The sequence below is a fragment of the Ochotona curzoniae genome, unplaced genomic scaffold (assembly GCF_017591425.1).
Source record: "Ochotona curzoniae isolate NIBS_2020 unplaced genomic scaffold, NIBS_Ocur_1.0 scaffold_461, whole genome shotgun sequence".
Classification (NCBI taxonomy): Eukaryota; Metazoa; Chordata; class Mammalia; order Lagomorpha; family Ochotonidae; genus Ochotona; species Ochotona curzoniae.
In genome coordinates this window covers 10,373,831-10,391,383 of record NW_024467120.1, presented here as the reverse complement: position 1 = coordinate 10,391,383, position 17,553 = coordinate 10,373,831, and the positions used below count along the sequence as shown (strand labels likewise).

At 46.0% G+C, this 17,553-nt stretch overlaps 1 protein-coding gene and 1 pseudogene across 1 annotated transcript in view; one reads left to right on the top strand and one right to left on the bottom strand.

Moving 5' to 3' along the window:
* Positions 1-17,553, top strand: part of GPLD1 (glycosylphosphatidylinositol specific phospholipase D1) — a 62,533-nt gene that overhangs the window by 16,110 nt on the left and 28,870 nt on the right. The window contains exons 9-15 of the mRNA XM_040967555.1: positions 5,603-5,710; positions 5,922-5,949; positions 6,037-6,176; positions 8,920-8,985; positions 12,244-12,364; positions 14,785-14,924; positions 17,192-17,378. Coding sequence (XP_040823489.1) covers positions 5,603-5,710; positions 5,922-5,949; positions 6,037-6,176; positions 8,920-8,985; positions 12,244-12,364; positions 14,785-14,924; positions 17,192-17,378 — 790 coding nt within the window. The remainder of the gene's footprint in view (positions 1-5,602; positions 5,711-5,921; positions 5,950-6,036; positions 6,177-8,919; positions 8,986-12,243; positions 12,365-14,784; positions 14,925-17,191; positions 17,379-17,553) is intronic.
* LOC121147727 lies at positions 10,057-11,272 on the bottom strand (annotated as a pseudogene).

Here is a 17,553-nt window from a genome sequence, read left to right as displayed (position 1 = left end):
TTTCTTTATTATTGACAACAATCCTGTCTGTTTGTTGCCTGTGCTCTTCCTCCCCCCCCATGCTTTAGAGTTTTATCACAAGAGTCATCTCCTGTACTAATGTCTAAGAGTCTTTTCTCCTAGTAGTTTCATGCTTCCAAATCTCACCTGTAGGTCTTTGCATTTTGAGTTGATTTTTATGTGGGTAGTCAGTCTTCTTTCAATCTTATACATCTAGAGACCCAATTTCTCCACCATCACTTACTAAAGAAACTATTTTCTCTACTTGGTGCTTTTGAGAATCATTGGCTGTGGATGCATGGATTAATCTCTGAAATCTCCATCACGTACCATTGATTTTTTTTTTTTTCTTTTTTGGTCTTTGTGCCTGTTCTATGCTGTTTTGGTTACAACAGTTGTGCAGTATACCTTGAAATCAAGATTTGTGACACTTGCAGATTTCTTCTTTTTGTTCAAGATTATTTGGGAATGGAACTGGTATTTAGTGGCAAAGATGCCTGAATTCCATAAGAGTGTCCAGGTTAGATTTCTGGTTCCCACTCCTGACTCCGGTTCTTGCCGGTGCAGATCCTGGAAGCCACAAATGTGGCTCCCCACCATGCACCCGAGAGACCTGGATATTACTTCTGGTTCCTGGCTTTGGCTCCTGCTGTGGTAGGCATTTAGGAAATGAGCCAATGAACTGGAATGGTCTTATTTCTCTATTGTTCTCTTCCTCTTGCCCTGCTCTCTCTGCGCCTGACTTGCAAGTGTAGTCTTTTTTTTAACAAAACAAAACATTGACTCTTCAAGGTCTGACTCCATGTGAATTTTAGGATTTTGTGGTCTAATTCTGTGAATTATTGGTGTGCTGAACAGAAATGCATTTGAACCTATAAATTGTTTTGGGTAGTATGAAGTTTTTTATTCTAACCCATGAACATGGGAGCTCGTTCCATTTCATTATATTCTTGATTATTTCATTGGTGCTTTGAATTTTCATTGTGGATGTCTTTCACATTCTTTAAATGTATTCTCTACTATATTGTATGCATGTTTGAAGCTATTATGAATAGGCTCTTATTTCTTAGTGAATTTGTTATTGGTATATAAATGCTATGATTTTTGAGTAGATTTTGTACCTTTACCAAATTTGTCACTTTTAGTAGTATTTTGGTGTATAGATTGTTCTATCAAATGGCATCACCTGAAAATAGATAATTTTACTACCTCCTTTCCTATTTGTTTGACTTTTATTCTCTAATTGCTCTGATCAAAACCACCAGTACCACATTAAGGAAGAGCTGTGAGACTGACACGTTTGATTCCAGATTTTAAAGAAAATCCTTTTGTTTTTTAAGGATTTGTTTAAAGAGTGAAAGGTACAATGGTTCAATGGCTAACTCATCACCTTACAAATGCCATCATACCAAATGGGTGCCGGTTCATGTCCCGGCTGCTCTGCTTCCCATTAAGCTCCCTGCTTGTGACCTGGGAAAGCAGTCGAGGATGACCCAAAGCTTTGGAACTCTGCCCACATGTGGAAGGCATGGAGGAGGTTCCTGGCTTTGAATCAGCTCAGCTCTGACCATTGCAGCCATTTGGGGAGTGAACCAGCAGATAAAAGATCTTTGTTTCTCCTCTCCATAAATCTGATCTGTTTTTCCAATAAAAATAAATAAATCTTAAAGTGACAGGGAAGGAGAGAGGTCAATCTATGGATCAGTTTGCCAGCCAGTGGTTTATTTCACAGGTAACCATAACAGCCAGCTTTGAGCTGGGCTGGAGCCAGGAACTGCATACTAGTCCCCCTTGTGGACAGCAGAATCCAAAACATGTAGGCCATCTTCTGACTTACCAAGGTCAATTGCAAGCAGCAGGGTAAAAATACAGCATCCAGGATTCAAACCAACACTCTAGTATGGGATGCTGGTGTTCCAAGCAGTGGCTTAATTTGCTGTGGCATGTTGCTAGTCCACTAGAGGAAAATCTTCCAGCCTATATTTATTCAGTATGAAATTACTTGTTGGTTTGTCACATACAACTTTTGCTATATTGAGGTTTGGTTCTGCTATACTTAGATGTGTGTTGAATATAATCAAAATTTTTCTGAAATTTTTTGGATGATCATGGTTTAATTCTGTTAATGTGATGTATTATATTTGTGCATGCTGACCCATCTGTGGCATCCCCAGAATAAATTCCATTTGGTCATAATGCATTCTTTTCTTAATGTGTTTTTGGAACTAGTGGTGTTTTGAGGATTTTTTGTATCTGTTTATTAAGTGTTACTAGTTAACATAATTTATCTATTGTGTTTCCAGTTTCAGAATAAGTAGTATCAGCCTTGTAAAATGAAAAATACAAAAGCCTTTCAAACTTAATTTTAAAAAATATTCTGAAGAATTGCTCTTCCTCTAAAGTTTGTAAAAATCAATGATGCCATTTTATCCTGGGATTTTTTTTTCCCTTGGGCTATTTTTTCTTTTTCTTTGAACAGCAGTTACAGCAGTGGGACATCTTCCATCCGCTGATTCCATTCCCCAAATCCCCAAATGGCTGCAATGGTTGGGACTAGACCAGGCCAAAGCCAGGAGCCAGGAACTTCCTACAGTTCTTCAACTTGTGTTCAGGGACCCAAGCATTTGGGTCATCTTCTGCTGCCTTCTCGGGTACATTAGCAAAGAGATGGACAATAAGTGGTGGAACCAGGACTCAGACCAGCACCCGCATGGAATGCCAACACTGCAGGTGGTGACTTAACTTGTTAAGCCAGACCTTTTTACATTACACAAATCAATCCATACACAGCTCCTCATATCATGTGGTAAGCACACCAATCATGACTTAGGTCACGTAGCTTCCCTGCGTGCTCGGCCCAATTCTCAGTAACTTCCCGAAACCTGCTTACCACCTTTGTGCCACGAAGCAATGATCAACAAGTGCCATCTTTGAGACGCAGCTCCGCTCTCCACAATGTTTGTTGGCTTTTCTTTTGGTCTAAATGACCTGTATGACAATTGGATGTTTCCCTGTTATCACTGTACTGGTGTTTGCTTCTCCTTTCAGGTTTAATGTTTTTATGTTTCTTGTCCTTCTAATATATCTGTATTTGAAAGTCAGAGCTATAAGGAAGGAAGATGAGACAGAATTCTTTCACTTGCCAGTTCACTCCCCAGATGGCCACAAAGGCTGGAGTTGGCCACAAAGGCTGGAGCTGAGGAGTCTGGAGCTTCTTCTGGGTTTCCCATTAGGGGTCCAAGCACTTGAGCCATCTTCTGGTTGGAAATGAAGCAGCTGGGTCTCTCCTGTGATGTATCGCAGTGGGCATAGCCGATACCACAAGGCTGGTCCCCATTCTGTCTTAATGCCTCTTTTGTCTGAAGGAAATGGAGCTGTACCCATTGACCTTTGGTTTCCATTTTCACGGGCTGTTTTTCCAGCCTTTTCAATCTCTGTGTGCCTCTACTAGTGAAATGAGTTTCTTGTAGGCAACATATGGTTGGTATTTTTTGGTCCATTCAACCATCTGTAACTGGGGATTTTATTTGATTTACTTTCAAGATGATTAGTTTTGTCATCTTAAAATCTGCTCTTTATATATCCATTGTTCCATATTTTCATAATGGTAGCTATCTGTTATCGGGGGTCCTCCCATCCCGCGGAAGAAATCACCCGACACACTTGAGAGTCTCCAAGGCGCTTTATTCCGATCTTCCGTTGTGACCGTTATGACCGTATGCTCCAGCCCCTCCCCCGCCAAGCCCCCTGCTTATCTGTCAAACTTGTCCAATCAGCCTAAAGATAACCAAGGCACACCAATCAGGGCAAAGGGCCAATCACAGGGCAGGAAATGGTCAGTGCCCCCAACAATCTGTTAATTCTGTAGGTAGCATTCTCTACCTCATCTAGAGCTGATGATTCAATTCTTTTCTAGAAAATGTCTGTTTCACTTATGAAAGCTAATCTTGCTGGGTGTAGTAGTCTTGGTTGGCAATTCTTTCTTCAGAACCTGGAATTGATCATTGCCTTCCCTCACTCCTGACTTGCAAGGCTTTTGCTGAGAGATCTGTTAGTAATCTCATAGAGGCTGCCTTCACTGTGACTAGAGACTTTCTTCATGCAAGCTCTCAAGGTGGTTCTTTGTGTTGTACTTTTGAGAATTCTGTAGCTGTGGCTGGATAAAGCCAGGAAGGTTTATGTGCTGTTGTTGCTTGAATGTTATGTTTGTTTGTGGTTCATCCTCATGTAAAAGAGGTGGCGTTTTGTGTTCTTGATTGCAAAGCATGCAGTTGGTGGAGAAGTGGTTCTCCTCTGGGTTGGGTCATTTCAGATGGTCCCTACGATCTATCCTGTATACCAAAGCAGCCCCCATGTCCTAGGGTCGGGCAGATGTCCTCCCAACAACAGCTGATTCCCACTTGGTTACTCCCGAGGCTGGGATGGGGAGTCTGTCTTCCCCTCAGGGCCTTTGGATGCTTAGAACATAATTTGTGGGTCATAAGAAAATTACCCACTCAAAAATTGGCCTTCTATAGATTGATTGAATTCTGAGACCCACCTATGGATGGCTTGACAAGGACAGACTAAGTGATTATATGGACTTACATGGCCCACAGGCCCTCAGAGTTCCAGTTTCAGTTTGTTTTGAGTCTTTGGAAATTTTTTCAGTTTGTTTTCAGTTTGGGGAAATTTTTACTTTCTTGCTAACTTAGTGATTCACTCAAATATTTTTGTCTAGGGCCATTCTGGTACTCTTACACTTAATTGCCTCTCTTATAAACATGTTAAAATCAGATTCTATTGGCTGAGATGTTTTCATATTCCCAAGATTTTGAAATAGATTTAAACATGATTCAGTGGAAATCTTGATTGCTAAGCTCCTGCTCCCTGTCATCTGGAGAGCTGACATGCATACAGGAGGCCTGACTGGGAATTCTCACCACTTTGCGCTGGGTGCTCTAATATGAGGATGCTGGGATAAGGAGTCAGTTTTGGTATTCTTAAAATTATGATTCTTAATAAATACTTCCAATGAAAAGAAGAAAAGTTTGCTCCTTGAAGTCTGGATTCACAAAGTTATATATGAGTTTCCTATCTTTAAGATGACTAAGATACCAGTTGTTCACTTTGCACCAATAGGTACATTCTTTAACTTCTGCATGGCTTGGTATCTTCCTGTGTTTTGCAAAATGGGATTATGCCAATGCTAGCCAAGGTTAGCATTTGGCGTAGCAGTTAACATGTTGCTTGGGTTGCTAATTCTGATTCCAACTTTCTGCTGAAATAGAGCAGGAGGTAGCTGCTGCTGACTCAAGTACTTGGTCTCTGCCAACCATAAGGGAAACATGAATTGAGTTCCTTGCTCCTGGCTTCAGCCAGGGCCATCCCTGGCTGTTGTACACATTTTGGAAGTATACCCATAGATCTGTCTAACTTTGAAACTAATAAAATCAGTAGACTTAAAAAAATGGTAACATTAACTCCCAGGATCACTTGTAGGATTAAAAGACTGGTGCATGTAGTGGCCTTTCTGTGGGATCTGGCATATAATCATCATGGTGGTTGCTCTGTGTTATTGACTTCAGTCAAAGTAACACTTCTATCTTAATGGATCTCTCAGGTATGTTCCCATCAAAGACCTACTAGGAATTTATGAGAAACTTTATGGGAAAGAAGTCATCACCGAGAAAGTGATTCTGGACTGCTCATACCTCCAGTTCTGGGAGATGTAAGTGTGACCTGGAGGAAAGTTTGCACCTGCTCTTTTGTGACTTGGTTAGCATACTTTGAGTTTTAGTTTACTCAGAGTAGATGTGTTTGGATCCATGGGTTTTGTTTGTTCAAATGCAGTGATGGGATAGTGCAAATGTGTGTGAAGTATTTCTTCATTTCTCTGGGGAAACTGCTACTTACCATCAAAATTGCTGTTTGCCCTGCAGGTACGGTGAGGCACTAGCTGTTTCCAAGGTAAAGCTTTTGCTTGTCCAAATCTATTCAATAACACCAATATTAGGAATAATATCTTACTTTTTTTCTCCTTCTCTTTGACCATAGCTTTATTCTACTTTTGCCACAAAGTCACCTTTTCTGGTGGAACAATTCCAAGAATATTTCCTTGGAGGACTGGATGACATGGCATTTTGGTCCACTAATATTTACCGTCTAACAAGCTATATGTTGGAGAATGGGACCAGGTAAATTACTATTTAGCGTCTTACCCCAAATACTCCCTGCTTTGACTCCATTCTCAACAGAACTGGCAGGTTTTTCAACTGATCGCATCACCACAAGACAAAGTGTCAGGAAATGCTCGCCCAATCTATTCAAGGAGGAAAAGAATGGAAACTCGGTCAACTAAAGTTCCCAACCAGTTGGTTGCACCCACATCTCATGCTTTAGGGACACAAACACATGTTGCAAAATAAGTGGATTGTGAGAAATGGCTCAGTCCTGCCTCCATCGTGAGTGCCCCATGTGCTTCCTGGGGAGAGCCCAGGTGGGGGCTGGGTATCACTTTACTGGCTCCTGAGTGGTTGTGCCCACACTGCATGCCTGCTGCAGTTGGCAGCAGGGGTGTAGGCCTTTGTTTCTCTCACAATTGAAGGGCTCCAGAGGGTGCTTCATCTAACAGAAAGAGGGGAGGTGAACAGAACCCCAGGTCTCTCCTCCTCCATACTCTAAGGTCAGAAATGGGTGCAGTTGGAAGATCAAGCCTGCTGTGGAAATGGGGCATCCAGCTGTCCTCCAATCCGGTCTTCCTTCTCTTCAGTGAGCAAAGGGCAAGTGTCAACCAGAAACTGACCAAGTGCTGGAAAATGGGGAGGCTGGGCTCTCCCCTCACTTCTAACTCTAGTCAATTTTCATGACATCACAGACTTGTACTAGATGCTTGAGGGAGCTGGGGTTGCCCTAAGAACCTATTCCCAGCTATCCCCTGGTATATGCAGCACTGCACACAACAGTGTTGAACAGTCTTGAAGAGTAATTGGATGGAAAGCATTCCAGGCAGCACCTGGCACGGGAATGGCTGGGGAGAAAGCAGAGCCATGAGAGGACAAGAGCCTGTGTGTGTCTGGGAGGCTGCTCTGGACCAGGACTAGAGGATGCTTGGGTGTGACTGGCCTGGCCTGCAGAGGGCACAGGACAATATTACACATTGGACTGGACTGCTTTGCTCTTACAACCTGTGTTGCCTGTGTCAAACTAGTGTGAATCTTAACTGTATGTTGAGACAAGATTCTTTGATAACTTTGACTGTAATTGGCTACCTAGTAAACTTTAAACAAAATTCATTTTAAAGAGATAGAGGTGGAGAGAGAGAGCTTTCAACTACTGCTTTGCTCTCCAAATAGCCACAACAGCCAAGGTTGAATCAGGCTGAGGCCAGTAGTTTCATCTGCATCTCCAAGGTGGGTGCAGGAGCCCAGGCACTTGGGCATTTTAAAAAGATTTTTAAAATTTAATTAACAGAATTACAGAAGGAAGTGGGGAGGGACAGGTCTTTGATCTGCTGACTCACTACCTGAATGGCCTCAACAGCCAGGGCTGAGCCAAGCTAAAGCCAAGAGCCAGGAGTCTCCCCCATTGGTTCAGGAGCCAAGCACTGAGCTATCCTCTGCTGCTTTCCCAGGCACATTAGCAGGGAGCTGGATTGGAAGTGGGGCAGCTGGAACTTGATCTGGCACCCACATGGGATGCTGGCATTATAGGCAATGGTACCACTAGCCCCTTAAATCTGTTTTTGAGACCTAATGAGTCACAACTTGACAGGGGGGAATGATCTAACATGAACACCATTTTTAATATGAAAATATAAGAGTTCTGGTAAAGGATTCAGAGAACCTCTCAGCTCAGTGCTGGCTCTGGGGAAGACAGGAGCAAGAGGCCTGTCATCAGCTGCCTCCTGCATTCTTTCCAGCATTCCTTTTGTTTGTTCCATGTGCTCCATCCTATTCAGAACAGGGATCTCCAAGCATTGAAAATTTTTAAGGATTTATTTTTATTTGAAAGGCAGATTTACAGGGAAATTCATTCCCCAGAGGGCTCCCATGGCCAGAGTTGAGCTGGGCAGAAACCAGGAGCCTGGAGCTTCTTCATGGTCTCCTTTTTGGGTCAGCTTCTGCTTGATCAAGGAGCTGGATTGGAAGTGGAGTAACCATGACTTGAATACTGGCACTACAGGGAGAGGCTTAGCCTGTTATGCCGTGTCCCAGCCCCTAAACACCTCTTCTTAAATGCTGCCTTCATTTTACAGTACTTCTTATTTGGATTCCCACTCCCTGCATGCTCTGTTCAGAGTTGGTAGAAACCCCTAAAGGAAAGCATTCACCCCTAAGTGGGGGATATTTATTACCTAATAAATCATGGAAGTCCTAGGAATTTTAATTTCTTTTTTCTTTTAAAGATTTATTTTTATTGGAAAGGCGGATATACAGAGAGGAGAGACAGAGAGGAAGATCTTCCATCCGATGATTCACTCCCCAAGTGAGCCACAACGACCGATGCTATGCCGATCTGAAGCCAGGAGCCTCTTCAGGGTCTCCCGCGCGGGTGCAGGGTCCCAAAGCTTTGGGCCACTGGATGGGAAGTGGGGCCACCAGGATTAGAACTGGCGCCCATATGGGATCCCGGGCGTGCAAGGCGAGGACCTTAACCACTGCGCCATGGTGCCAGGCCCGGAATTTTAATTTCTAAAGAATGAAACTGAGAAATGCAGACTTACATGGGCCTAAAAAGGATCAAATGCGCACACAGTGACATGATTAGGCCCCGGTTTCTGTGACAGTCCTCTTAGTCAAGAGAGGAAAGGCTGGTAGCCAGATGCCTGTGCTTCTGTCACATTGCCACCTAGGACACGTCAGACATTTGGAGGCAGTGGAAATGCCCACAGATCAACATGGAATCCCACTTAATGCCTCGCTCATTTTGTGTTCCCAGTGACTGCTTCCTACCCGAGAATCCTCTGTTCATCGCATGTGGAGGCCAGCAAAACAATACCTTCAGGTAAGTGGATTCTGCAACTGTTGGAGGAAAGACACCTCACTCAGTGGGTGCCTTGTGGAAGCTGAGAGCCTGGGCTCTGCAGACAGGGGTCACTTCCAGTGCCAGCTGTGGTCACTAACAGTGGTATGAATTCTAAACAAGCTTCTTATTTCTCCTCTCTCTTCCCCCCCTTTAGCCCTCCTTCTCTCTCTCCCCTCCCTCTGTCCCACCCTCCCTCTTCTTACTTCTGCAAAAGGCAGGGGTGGGGGGGGGGGGGCGGGGTACCATGTCTGCATTCTTTGAATCAGTGTGGATTACCTGCAAGATATGGAGCTGAAGCAGTTAGCACCCAAGGGCACTTCAGAAAGTTCTTGGGAAATGCCTGCTGCGCATGGGGTCTATGCCTCTGGGGCCCTAGCAGTACAGTGTCTACAGGAATTATTGCATCCTTAGGAAGCTTTTTTAGCTCCCTTGAATTTGTTCCTTTGATGCATGTTCATCTCAGCACATGCACTATAACTTACTTTGTGATGGACATTGTGAATATTCAATTTCTTTAGACATTTGGATGAGGTATTTAGAGTATTTAAAATTACAGTTTGACAACATTTATACAAAGATATTTTTACTTTATTTTTCCACCAGAAAAATGATATTTCAGGCAACAAGTTTCCAAATACCGAAATGTGGAAAATCAAGTAGACAAATCAAAGTAGACAAAGGTGTTGTTACAGAATTGGGCATTTTTTTAAAAGTTTTTTTAAATATTGAAATATCAGATTAACAGAGAGGAGAGACAAATTGCTTCCATTCACTGGTTCATTCCCCAAATGGCTACAATAGCCAGAGTGCAGCTGAGCTTAAGTTGAGAGCCAGGTTCCTCTTCTGGGTCTTCCCTGTGTGTGCAGAAGCCCAAGGACTTGAGCCATCCTCCACTGTTTTCCCTGGTTATAAGCTGGATTGGAAGTAGAGGACAATATTGTTACCCATATGGGATGCTGGACTTACAGGCTGAGGATTAGCTCGTTGAGTCACTACGAGAGCCCCAGAATTGGGCCTCTTTCGTGGCAGCTCTCCCTGCAGAAACCACATTCAGTGGAGGGGTCCTCTCCAAGTTTCAAAACTGAGACTGAAGCCAGAGCCTGCAGTTGAGGCACCTGCTTAGCAGTGGTGAGGCAGAAGCTGGTCTCCTTCAGGTTGTTGTTGCCTGTTTGGCTGTAGCCCCGGCCTGTTCTGGGAGGCCGTGTAGTTGCACTGTGCTTTGCCTTCTGTGGTTCACTCTTTGCTGGCCACAAGCAGAACATGGAGGTGTTCAGTGGCTGTGGCAGAGGGGTGTCTCGTGGAAATCCTTGTGCTTGAGGACATGCTCTGTATTGATCTTCCTTCCAGGAAAGTAGGTCAGCAACTTGTTTGTGAGATCAAAGCCCAGGCCTGAGAGCAAGGGCCCATGGCAGTTACGGAGATTGGTTCATCCTGTGACTACAGGGAGGTCCGTGCCGCCAGACTAGATCTTCTCCCTTGGGGTCCCCAGATCCTGAAGCGGCTTGGTGGGATCCATGTCTGACATCCCAAGTCAGGAGCTTCCCAAAGATGCAGCCCACTGTTAACACATCAGTTTGGCTTTGGAGCACTTCTTAGCACCCAGCAGCAGCTCTGGGGGCATGATGCTGCTGGGTGCAGGCCCCCAGTGAGGACCTTGACTCACAAGCCGGCCCAGAGTCACCCCCTTCTTGAGGGTACCAGCGTGGTTAAGCAGAAGGTTGCATATCTTGAAGTCTTGGTGCAGGATCCAGCTGTTGGATAGATGCTTCACTCCTCAGAGCAGCTGGATGCTCAGGGTCTTCGCCTACTCTGGCAGGTAGGGCTGTTTCATGGTCTCCGTCAGGCTCCTGGGGTCATGTTCTGCATGGCTCATCACAATGGAGATCTTGTCCATGTTAGCCACCCATAATGGTCTGTCAGTGATGGTGCTGCACCTTGAGGTCAGTGAGCATCTCCCTTAGTGATGCGCTTGGGAAACTTGCCTTCTCCTTCCCCATTTTCAACTGCCATACAGCCACAATCTCATCTCGTTTGCTCTGTAAGTCACCTGGAAGGTCTCCTCCATCCTGATTCTCCACACTGTGGCAGCCCCTGCTGGAGTTCTAGGGGTGACACAGCTGGGGAGTCAGGCCTGCAGTCCCTCTCAGCTGGATGCTGCCCTGCACTGTCTCCTTTCCTGCTGCTTCATCCCCTTCATCTGCCCTGGGACCTTGTTCCAGTTGTGAGTCTGAAATAGCTGGGCTACAGCTCTCTCTCTCCTGCTCATTGCACCCCAGCTCACCTCATTCAGTGTGTTCCGAGGCCATCTCAGAGCTGCTCCTTCTCCTCCCTCAACTCTTCACTGGTGCTGCCTTTCTTCCTCCTGCCAGCCTGAATCAAATTCTGTGGATGAAGACTCGGCAGATGGGGGTTTCCTTTCTTGGCTGCCGGTAGACTGAACCGGACAGCCAGTATCGTCTTTTCCAGCTTATCTTGTAGGGGCTTCTGGCTAGCTTCCAGCCCAACCCAGTCTTGGGTGGCCGCAGTGGATCATGGTTCCAGTGGTTGTCCTCCCTACAGTGGCAGTGTCTTCTCTGTGTGGTCTCACACACCAACTTCCCTGTGACCTCCACCTGCTTGTGCTGCTCACTGGCCTGCGGCTCACATTCCTTCTGAGGCTCCTACAGCTTGTGCTGTTGTCTGCGCATCCTTTCCAGTTGCCCAAGAAGATGCCCCATTTCTAGAATATTCTTCCAGCATCTCGCTGCACTTTTGCATCTCCCATTTTTTATGAGATTTCTCTTTACAATGCTTCCGTTATTCTTGTTCTTCTACTCTAGCAGGATTCCTTGTCCTTTTCTCGTTTTTTCCTGGACTGGACCTTTTCTTACCGAGACATCTGTAGGAATGGTTTCCTGGTCACAAAAGTAATCAATTCTGTCTCCATGGAGTTCTTTCCTAGATGGTGGGTTCTCGGCAGTGTTCTCTCACCTTCCCCATGTGGGAGATAACACAAGGACTTCTGGGTTCCTGGCTTTAGCCTGGTCCAGAGTGAGCCAGCAGATGGAATGTTCTCTCTCCTTCTCTGCCTCCCTCTCTATGTAATTCTACATTTCAAATCAATCTTTATAGAAAAGTAATAAATCTTAAAATGAATTTTTTATGGTCTTTTAATCTGTGATTAACTTTTTTTTCAGTTTGGTTATTCAAAGAATTGAAGTTATTTGTTCATTCTTAACCATCTTCTCTCTCCAACAGCTCAAAAGCACCAAAAAACAGTTTTCACAGGAACTTGACTGCATCCACATCTAAGGATATTAGAAGGAATGTCAACTACACTGAAAGAGGAGTAGTTTTCACTGTGGAATCCTGGACTCCGGTGAGAATTTTTTGCTTTGAGCCATGGGAGAACCCTGTGTTTCTTGGCCATCCTGTTTGGCAGTACCCCTGGCCATTCAGTTGCCCGTGGAAAATCACCAGTGTGAGTGCCAGGCCAGCAAGTACTAGTCTCCCAGTATGATTTGTTATGGAGGAGTTCGGAGCCGTGAGTCCAGGCCTCTGGGCCTCTGGCAGGTTTCAGGAAGCCCTCGTGGTTCTGGGCACTGAGCCAGTCCTATATTGGCCTTACCCCAAGATGTGTCAGCAACACTGAAGGCTCAGTATGCACAGCCCCAGGCTGAAGGATGCCGCTGCATGCAAAATGAGTCCCTGAGGTCATTTTTTTAAGATTGAGTTTTAAAGGCAGAGTTAGAGATCTTTCTGTTCCTCCCCAAATGCCTGCAGTGGCTAGGACTAGACTGGGCTGAAGCCAGGAGTTCTTTCTGGATCTTGCCTATGGATACGTGAGACCAAGCTCTTGGGCCAGCTTCAGCTGTTTTTCCAGGGGATTTAGCAGAGAGCAAGATTGCAAGTGGAGCAGCTAGGACTTGAACTGGTGCCCGTAATAGGGTGCTAGCATCGCAGGACGGGGCTCAACTTGCTATGACACAATGCTGGACCTTCAGGGACATCTTTAAATGAAGATCCTGCATTGGGGAATATAAACTGAAAAAAAAAGGACACAACCTTTAGAAAACAAACATGGTGTGACAAATAAAAAAATAGCTATGATGTGGTAAGAATATAGTAAATATCATGGTGAACTGGTGGAACAGATTAGAGAGGAGCAGAGAGGGCTTTGAGGAGGAGGTAGCATTTTACTGTGACTATGAATAGGAGATAGTACTTGTTCAGTGATAAGGTACATTTCTGGTAGTAACTTGGGAAAATTTCAGAATGCTTAGAAATTTTCGCTTGGAACACAAGACCAGAGTATAAGAAATCAAGAAACGCTTGGGTAAGGGAGGACTGTGGTTGGCTTTGAAGGTCAGATGGATTCAGCTTACCTTGTGATGATGTCTGCAGGGGTTGACAAGGCCATGGTACTTGGTTTAGTGCTCTGTTGTCATTGCCTTACCATTTTAAAATAAGGGTTCCTTATATCTTGCACTTGGATACCTAAGTTACGTTGATCTTCCTGCAGCAGGAAACCTCCATTAAAATACCTATTCATTCCTTACTATGTTTGCATTTGTCTCCTTTGTGAAGAAATGAATTCTGTAGGGAAAATTCTTATATTCCCAGTGCCTGTATTGACATCTAGGTCATGAGCAAGCCCAGACTATGAGCTTAGGATGTGCAGTCTGTGTGCAGCCTGCCTGGGAGATGTGCAGGGGAAGGGCAGCTCCTGTGCTTAGCTGGGGCAAGGGCAGGGCCTGGGCCTGGGCCTGGGCCTGGGCCTGGGCCTGGGCCTGGGCCTGGGCCTGGGCCTGGGGCTGGGCCTGGGTTGGGGCAGAGGCAGGGGCTGGGCCTGGGGCAGGGGCTGGGGCTGGGCCTAGGTCAGGGCTTGAGGCAGGGGCAGGGCCTGGGGCAGGGCCTGGGCCTGGGGCAGGGGCTGGGCCTAGGTCAGGGCTTGGGGCAGGGGCAGGAGGTGGGGCAGGGGCTAGGCCTGGAGCTGAGCCTGGGCCTGGGCCTGGGCCTGGGGCTGGGGCTGAGACTTGGGGTTGCGCAGCCACCTCCTGGCTCTGAGCTGACTCTGCTTTGGGGGTAGGTCTGGGAAGTTGTGTCCTCTTGGGTCCTTAGAGTTTTATCCCCTGGGTTTGGCTGGATCCAGTGCTGCTAGCCTGCTGCCCTCTTTAGTAACTACGTTAATAACAGCTGAGCAGCCCAAGCTTGGGGCAGGTTGTCACCCAAGTTCTCCAGTGGGCAGCTTCCAGCACCCTGCAGGTGACTTCTCAAGTCCATGTGGCTTGGTATGGTTTGGAGGACATTTTTGACATTTTTTAGCTCGTTTGTAAAAACAAAAATGAATACATACACACGTAGTTGTACAATGGTTCAGTGAATGGCCTTGCCTTTTCTAAAATTTGTCTAAAAATTATTTCATTCAGTGAATATCGAAATCGGTACAACGCATTCTAACTTAGGATGTTTGGGATCTTTAAAGCATTTTTTGTTTTAATCGAGAAGGGAAGGAGAGATGTTCACTTCTGAATTCCTGCAACAGCTGAGGCTGGGAACAAGAATCAGGAACCGGTTGGGAGGCCAGAGTCCTTGCAGGTAGAGGCTGAACGTGCTCTGCCACAACTGTCAAGCTTCCTTGACTCCCATGGGTGCATCTCTTGGTGGCGGTGGTGAAGGGCCACCAGATGGAAGGTTGAGTTTTGTTTGTGCTAGAGCTTTTGTGTCTGTTCATCAGAGATAATGGTCTACAGTTTTCTCTTTTGTTACGTCCCTGCCATGACACTTCTTATTTTTCAGGATTCTGTATCCTTCATGTACCAGTCTTTGGAGAAGAATATTCGGACCATGTTCATAGGTGGCTCCCAGGAGCCCCTGAAGCACGTCTCTAGTCCCGTAGCATCGTACTTTGTGTCATCGCCCTATGCAAGGCTCGGTTGGTATGTGTGAGTGTATGCCACCTATTAGTGTTTGCATCTGCCTTGCACCTTCACTCAGTCACACAGTGTGTGTGTGTATAATTATATATAATTTGAAAGGTAATTATGGAGAGAAGGAAAGACGGAGGTCGTCCATCCACTGGTTTACTCCCCAAATGGTTACAATGGGCAAAGCTAGGCCAATCCAGGGTAAGGAGTTTCTTCCAGGTCTTCATGTGGTAATAGGGATCCAAGGATTTGAGTCATCCTCTGTTGCTTTCCCAGGCCATAAACAGGAAGCTGGATCAGAAGTGAAACAGCCAGGCCATGAACCATAGCCCACATGGGATACCAACACCATAAGTGGAGGCGTAACCTACTTTTTTACAGCCCTGGTTGCTGCCGCCCAGCAACGGCGACATTAAAAATGATGAGGCAAGCTCTTGAGGGTCTGGGAAAGCTGGAACCACACCCCTCACTGCCAAAAGTGGCTGCATTTAAATCCTTATCTCCACTGCTCCTGTCCCCATTAGCCTTAGCTTTCCTCCCCACGTCTTTGGCCGGCCCTCTTTCCGCCACCCTTCCTCCCATTGTTCTTCCCGTACTTTCCCTGTCTCCTTTCCGCCACCCTCCTTCCCGCCCCCAAGTCTTTCTCATCTGTCTGCATCTGTCTGTCTATCACAGTCATCCTGTCTGTCCATTCCGTCCTTCCTCACCTAGCTTTTACCGGCTACTTTTATATCCTTCTCCACCAATCACTTCTCGTGGGTCCACTTGGCGCTACGTGATAGGCCAGTAATCTCAGTGAGGGCATTAGCTTATCCCTGTGACTTCCTGTTTACCTGCTGGCGAGACCAGCTCCTGGCCCTGGGCCAGCCGCCATCTTGCAACAGCCCCTCCCAGTCCCAGGAGCGGCTTTAGCACCCCACTCCCCACACCTGGTCCCCACTCAGCATATTTTAAATGTCTACCAACATCTAATTTCCCATCCAATTTACCATCAACACCAGATAGTGGGTAAAGTATTACAAGGATAAAATGATCTCCTTCAGAGTTGGTCAAATATGTTTAAATGCAAGTAGTTTTCATTTTGTTACCTAGTGACAGCAGTGACGTCTTATATCTGTAAAGCTCATATGTGCTTGGAAATATATTTATCTCAGATTTAGTTTTGCAATCTACCTTAGAAACCTATTATCAGATAGCTGTTTCTGTGACTTCACTATTGTAGCTCCACACAGTGAAAGGCTAGAATAGCAGTATAATTTTATAAATGAACTTTAGAGACACCCCCACCCTTGCCACCAGTGAGCCTGAGGGATATAAGTGGCTATTTTCTGGAGATTTTTTTTTTCAACCACACTTATTGAATCCTAAGGGCATTGTGCTTCTTCCCAGGAGTTTAGCAACTCTGCTTTTTAAGCCACTCAGACTTCTGGGTAGCAGTGCTCTGTGTGGGCCATTCACTCTTGTGTGACTGGCAGCCGTTCTTGGCTGTTGTCCTCATGGAACGAGAAGGGCACTTGCTGGACTGGGCAGCTGTCCAGCATTCATCCCTGTAACCTTTTCTACCCAGCACCAGGCCTTGGGTACAAAGAACCACAGATGCTCCACTGGGCTATCCTACTGCCCAGTGTTCAGAAGAGAGGGGAAGGGAAGCAGTTTCTGAATTTGTTCTTTAAGTGGCTATACCAACCAGAATAAACTGGTGGCTTGTGCCCCAGGAATGGCATTTGAACTATGGACTTGGTGGCCCATTTATACAATTTGTAGTTTATTGTAGATTAACTGAGCTTGGAAATGCTCAGTAAATCTGTTGGGCACTTGGTTTGGCCCAAAGCAAGGTACCTCAGTAACTACAGTGGACATGCACAGAGCATGTGATGCCAGCTGATGGGGAACAAATTGCACTGGGTTGAGCAAATCAGAAAACAACCTATGCATATGGCTGGGGGCAGACATCCTCTCTGCTCTCAGGAGCAACCTGGGTCTTGCTTTGGCCATCCTGGGAGCAGCAGTAGATAGCATATGAAGCTCTGCGAAGCCTCTTTCCTCCTGCCCAGATTCCATGGTCCAGCAGTGCTCGGAGGCTGTGATTTGTCCAATTTTGAGTTTGTGTTTTGCTGGGGAGAGTGAGATTGAATAACAAACAATATAGTCTTAGTCTCAGAAGGAATGTTTCTTCTGAGACTTGCAGAGAAAGTGGAAGCTGTGGATTCTAAAAGAAGCAGGAGCTAGTTTCTTGTGCTCAATGGATACTGGAGTGGCTTCCACTTCCCTTCCTCCAGGACAATGGTCTCTGCTGACCTCAACCAGGATGGGTATGGTGACCTCATAGTAGGGGCTCCAGGCTACAGCCGCACCGGTCACATCCAGGTTGGGCGTGTGTATGTCCTCCATGGCAACGACCTGGGCCTGCCCCCCATCGATCTGGATCTGGACAAGGAGGCCCACGTGACCCTGGAGGGCTTCCAGGTGAGAGCCTCTCATCCTTGCTTGGCTAGGGGGTCAGAAAGTCCCTGCCTGCTGTTATTGGTAGATTGTCCAGGCTGAATGGCCACCGGCCATTGGCCATGGGAGCAATTGTAGTAACAGCTGATGGCCTAGTGTTCAAGTACATGTTATTCTGCTGTTACTTGGCGTCTTCACT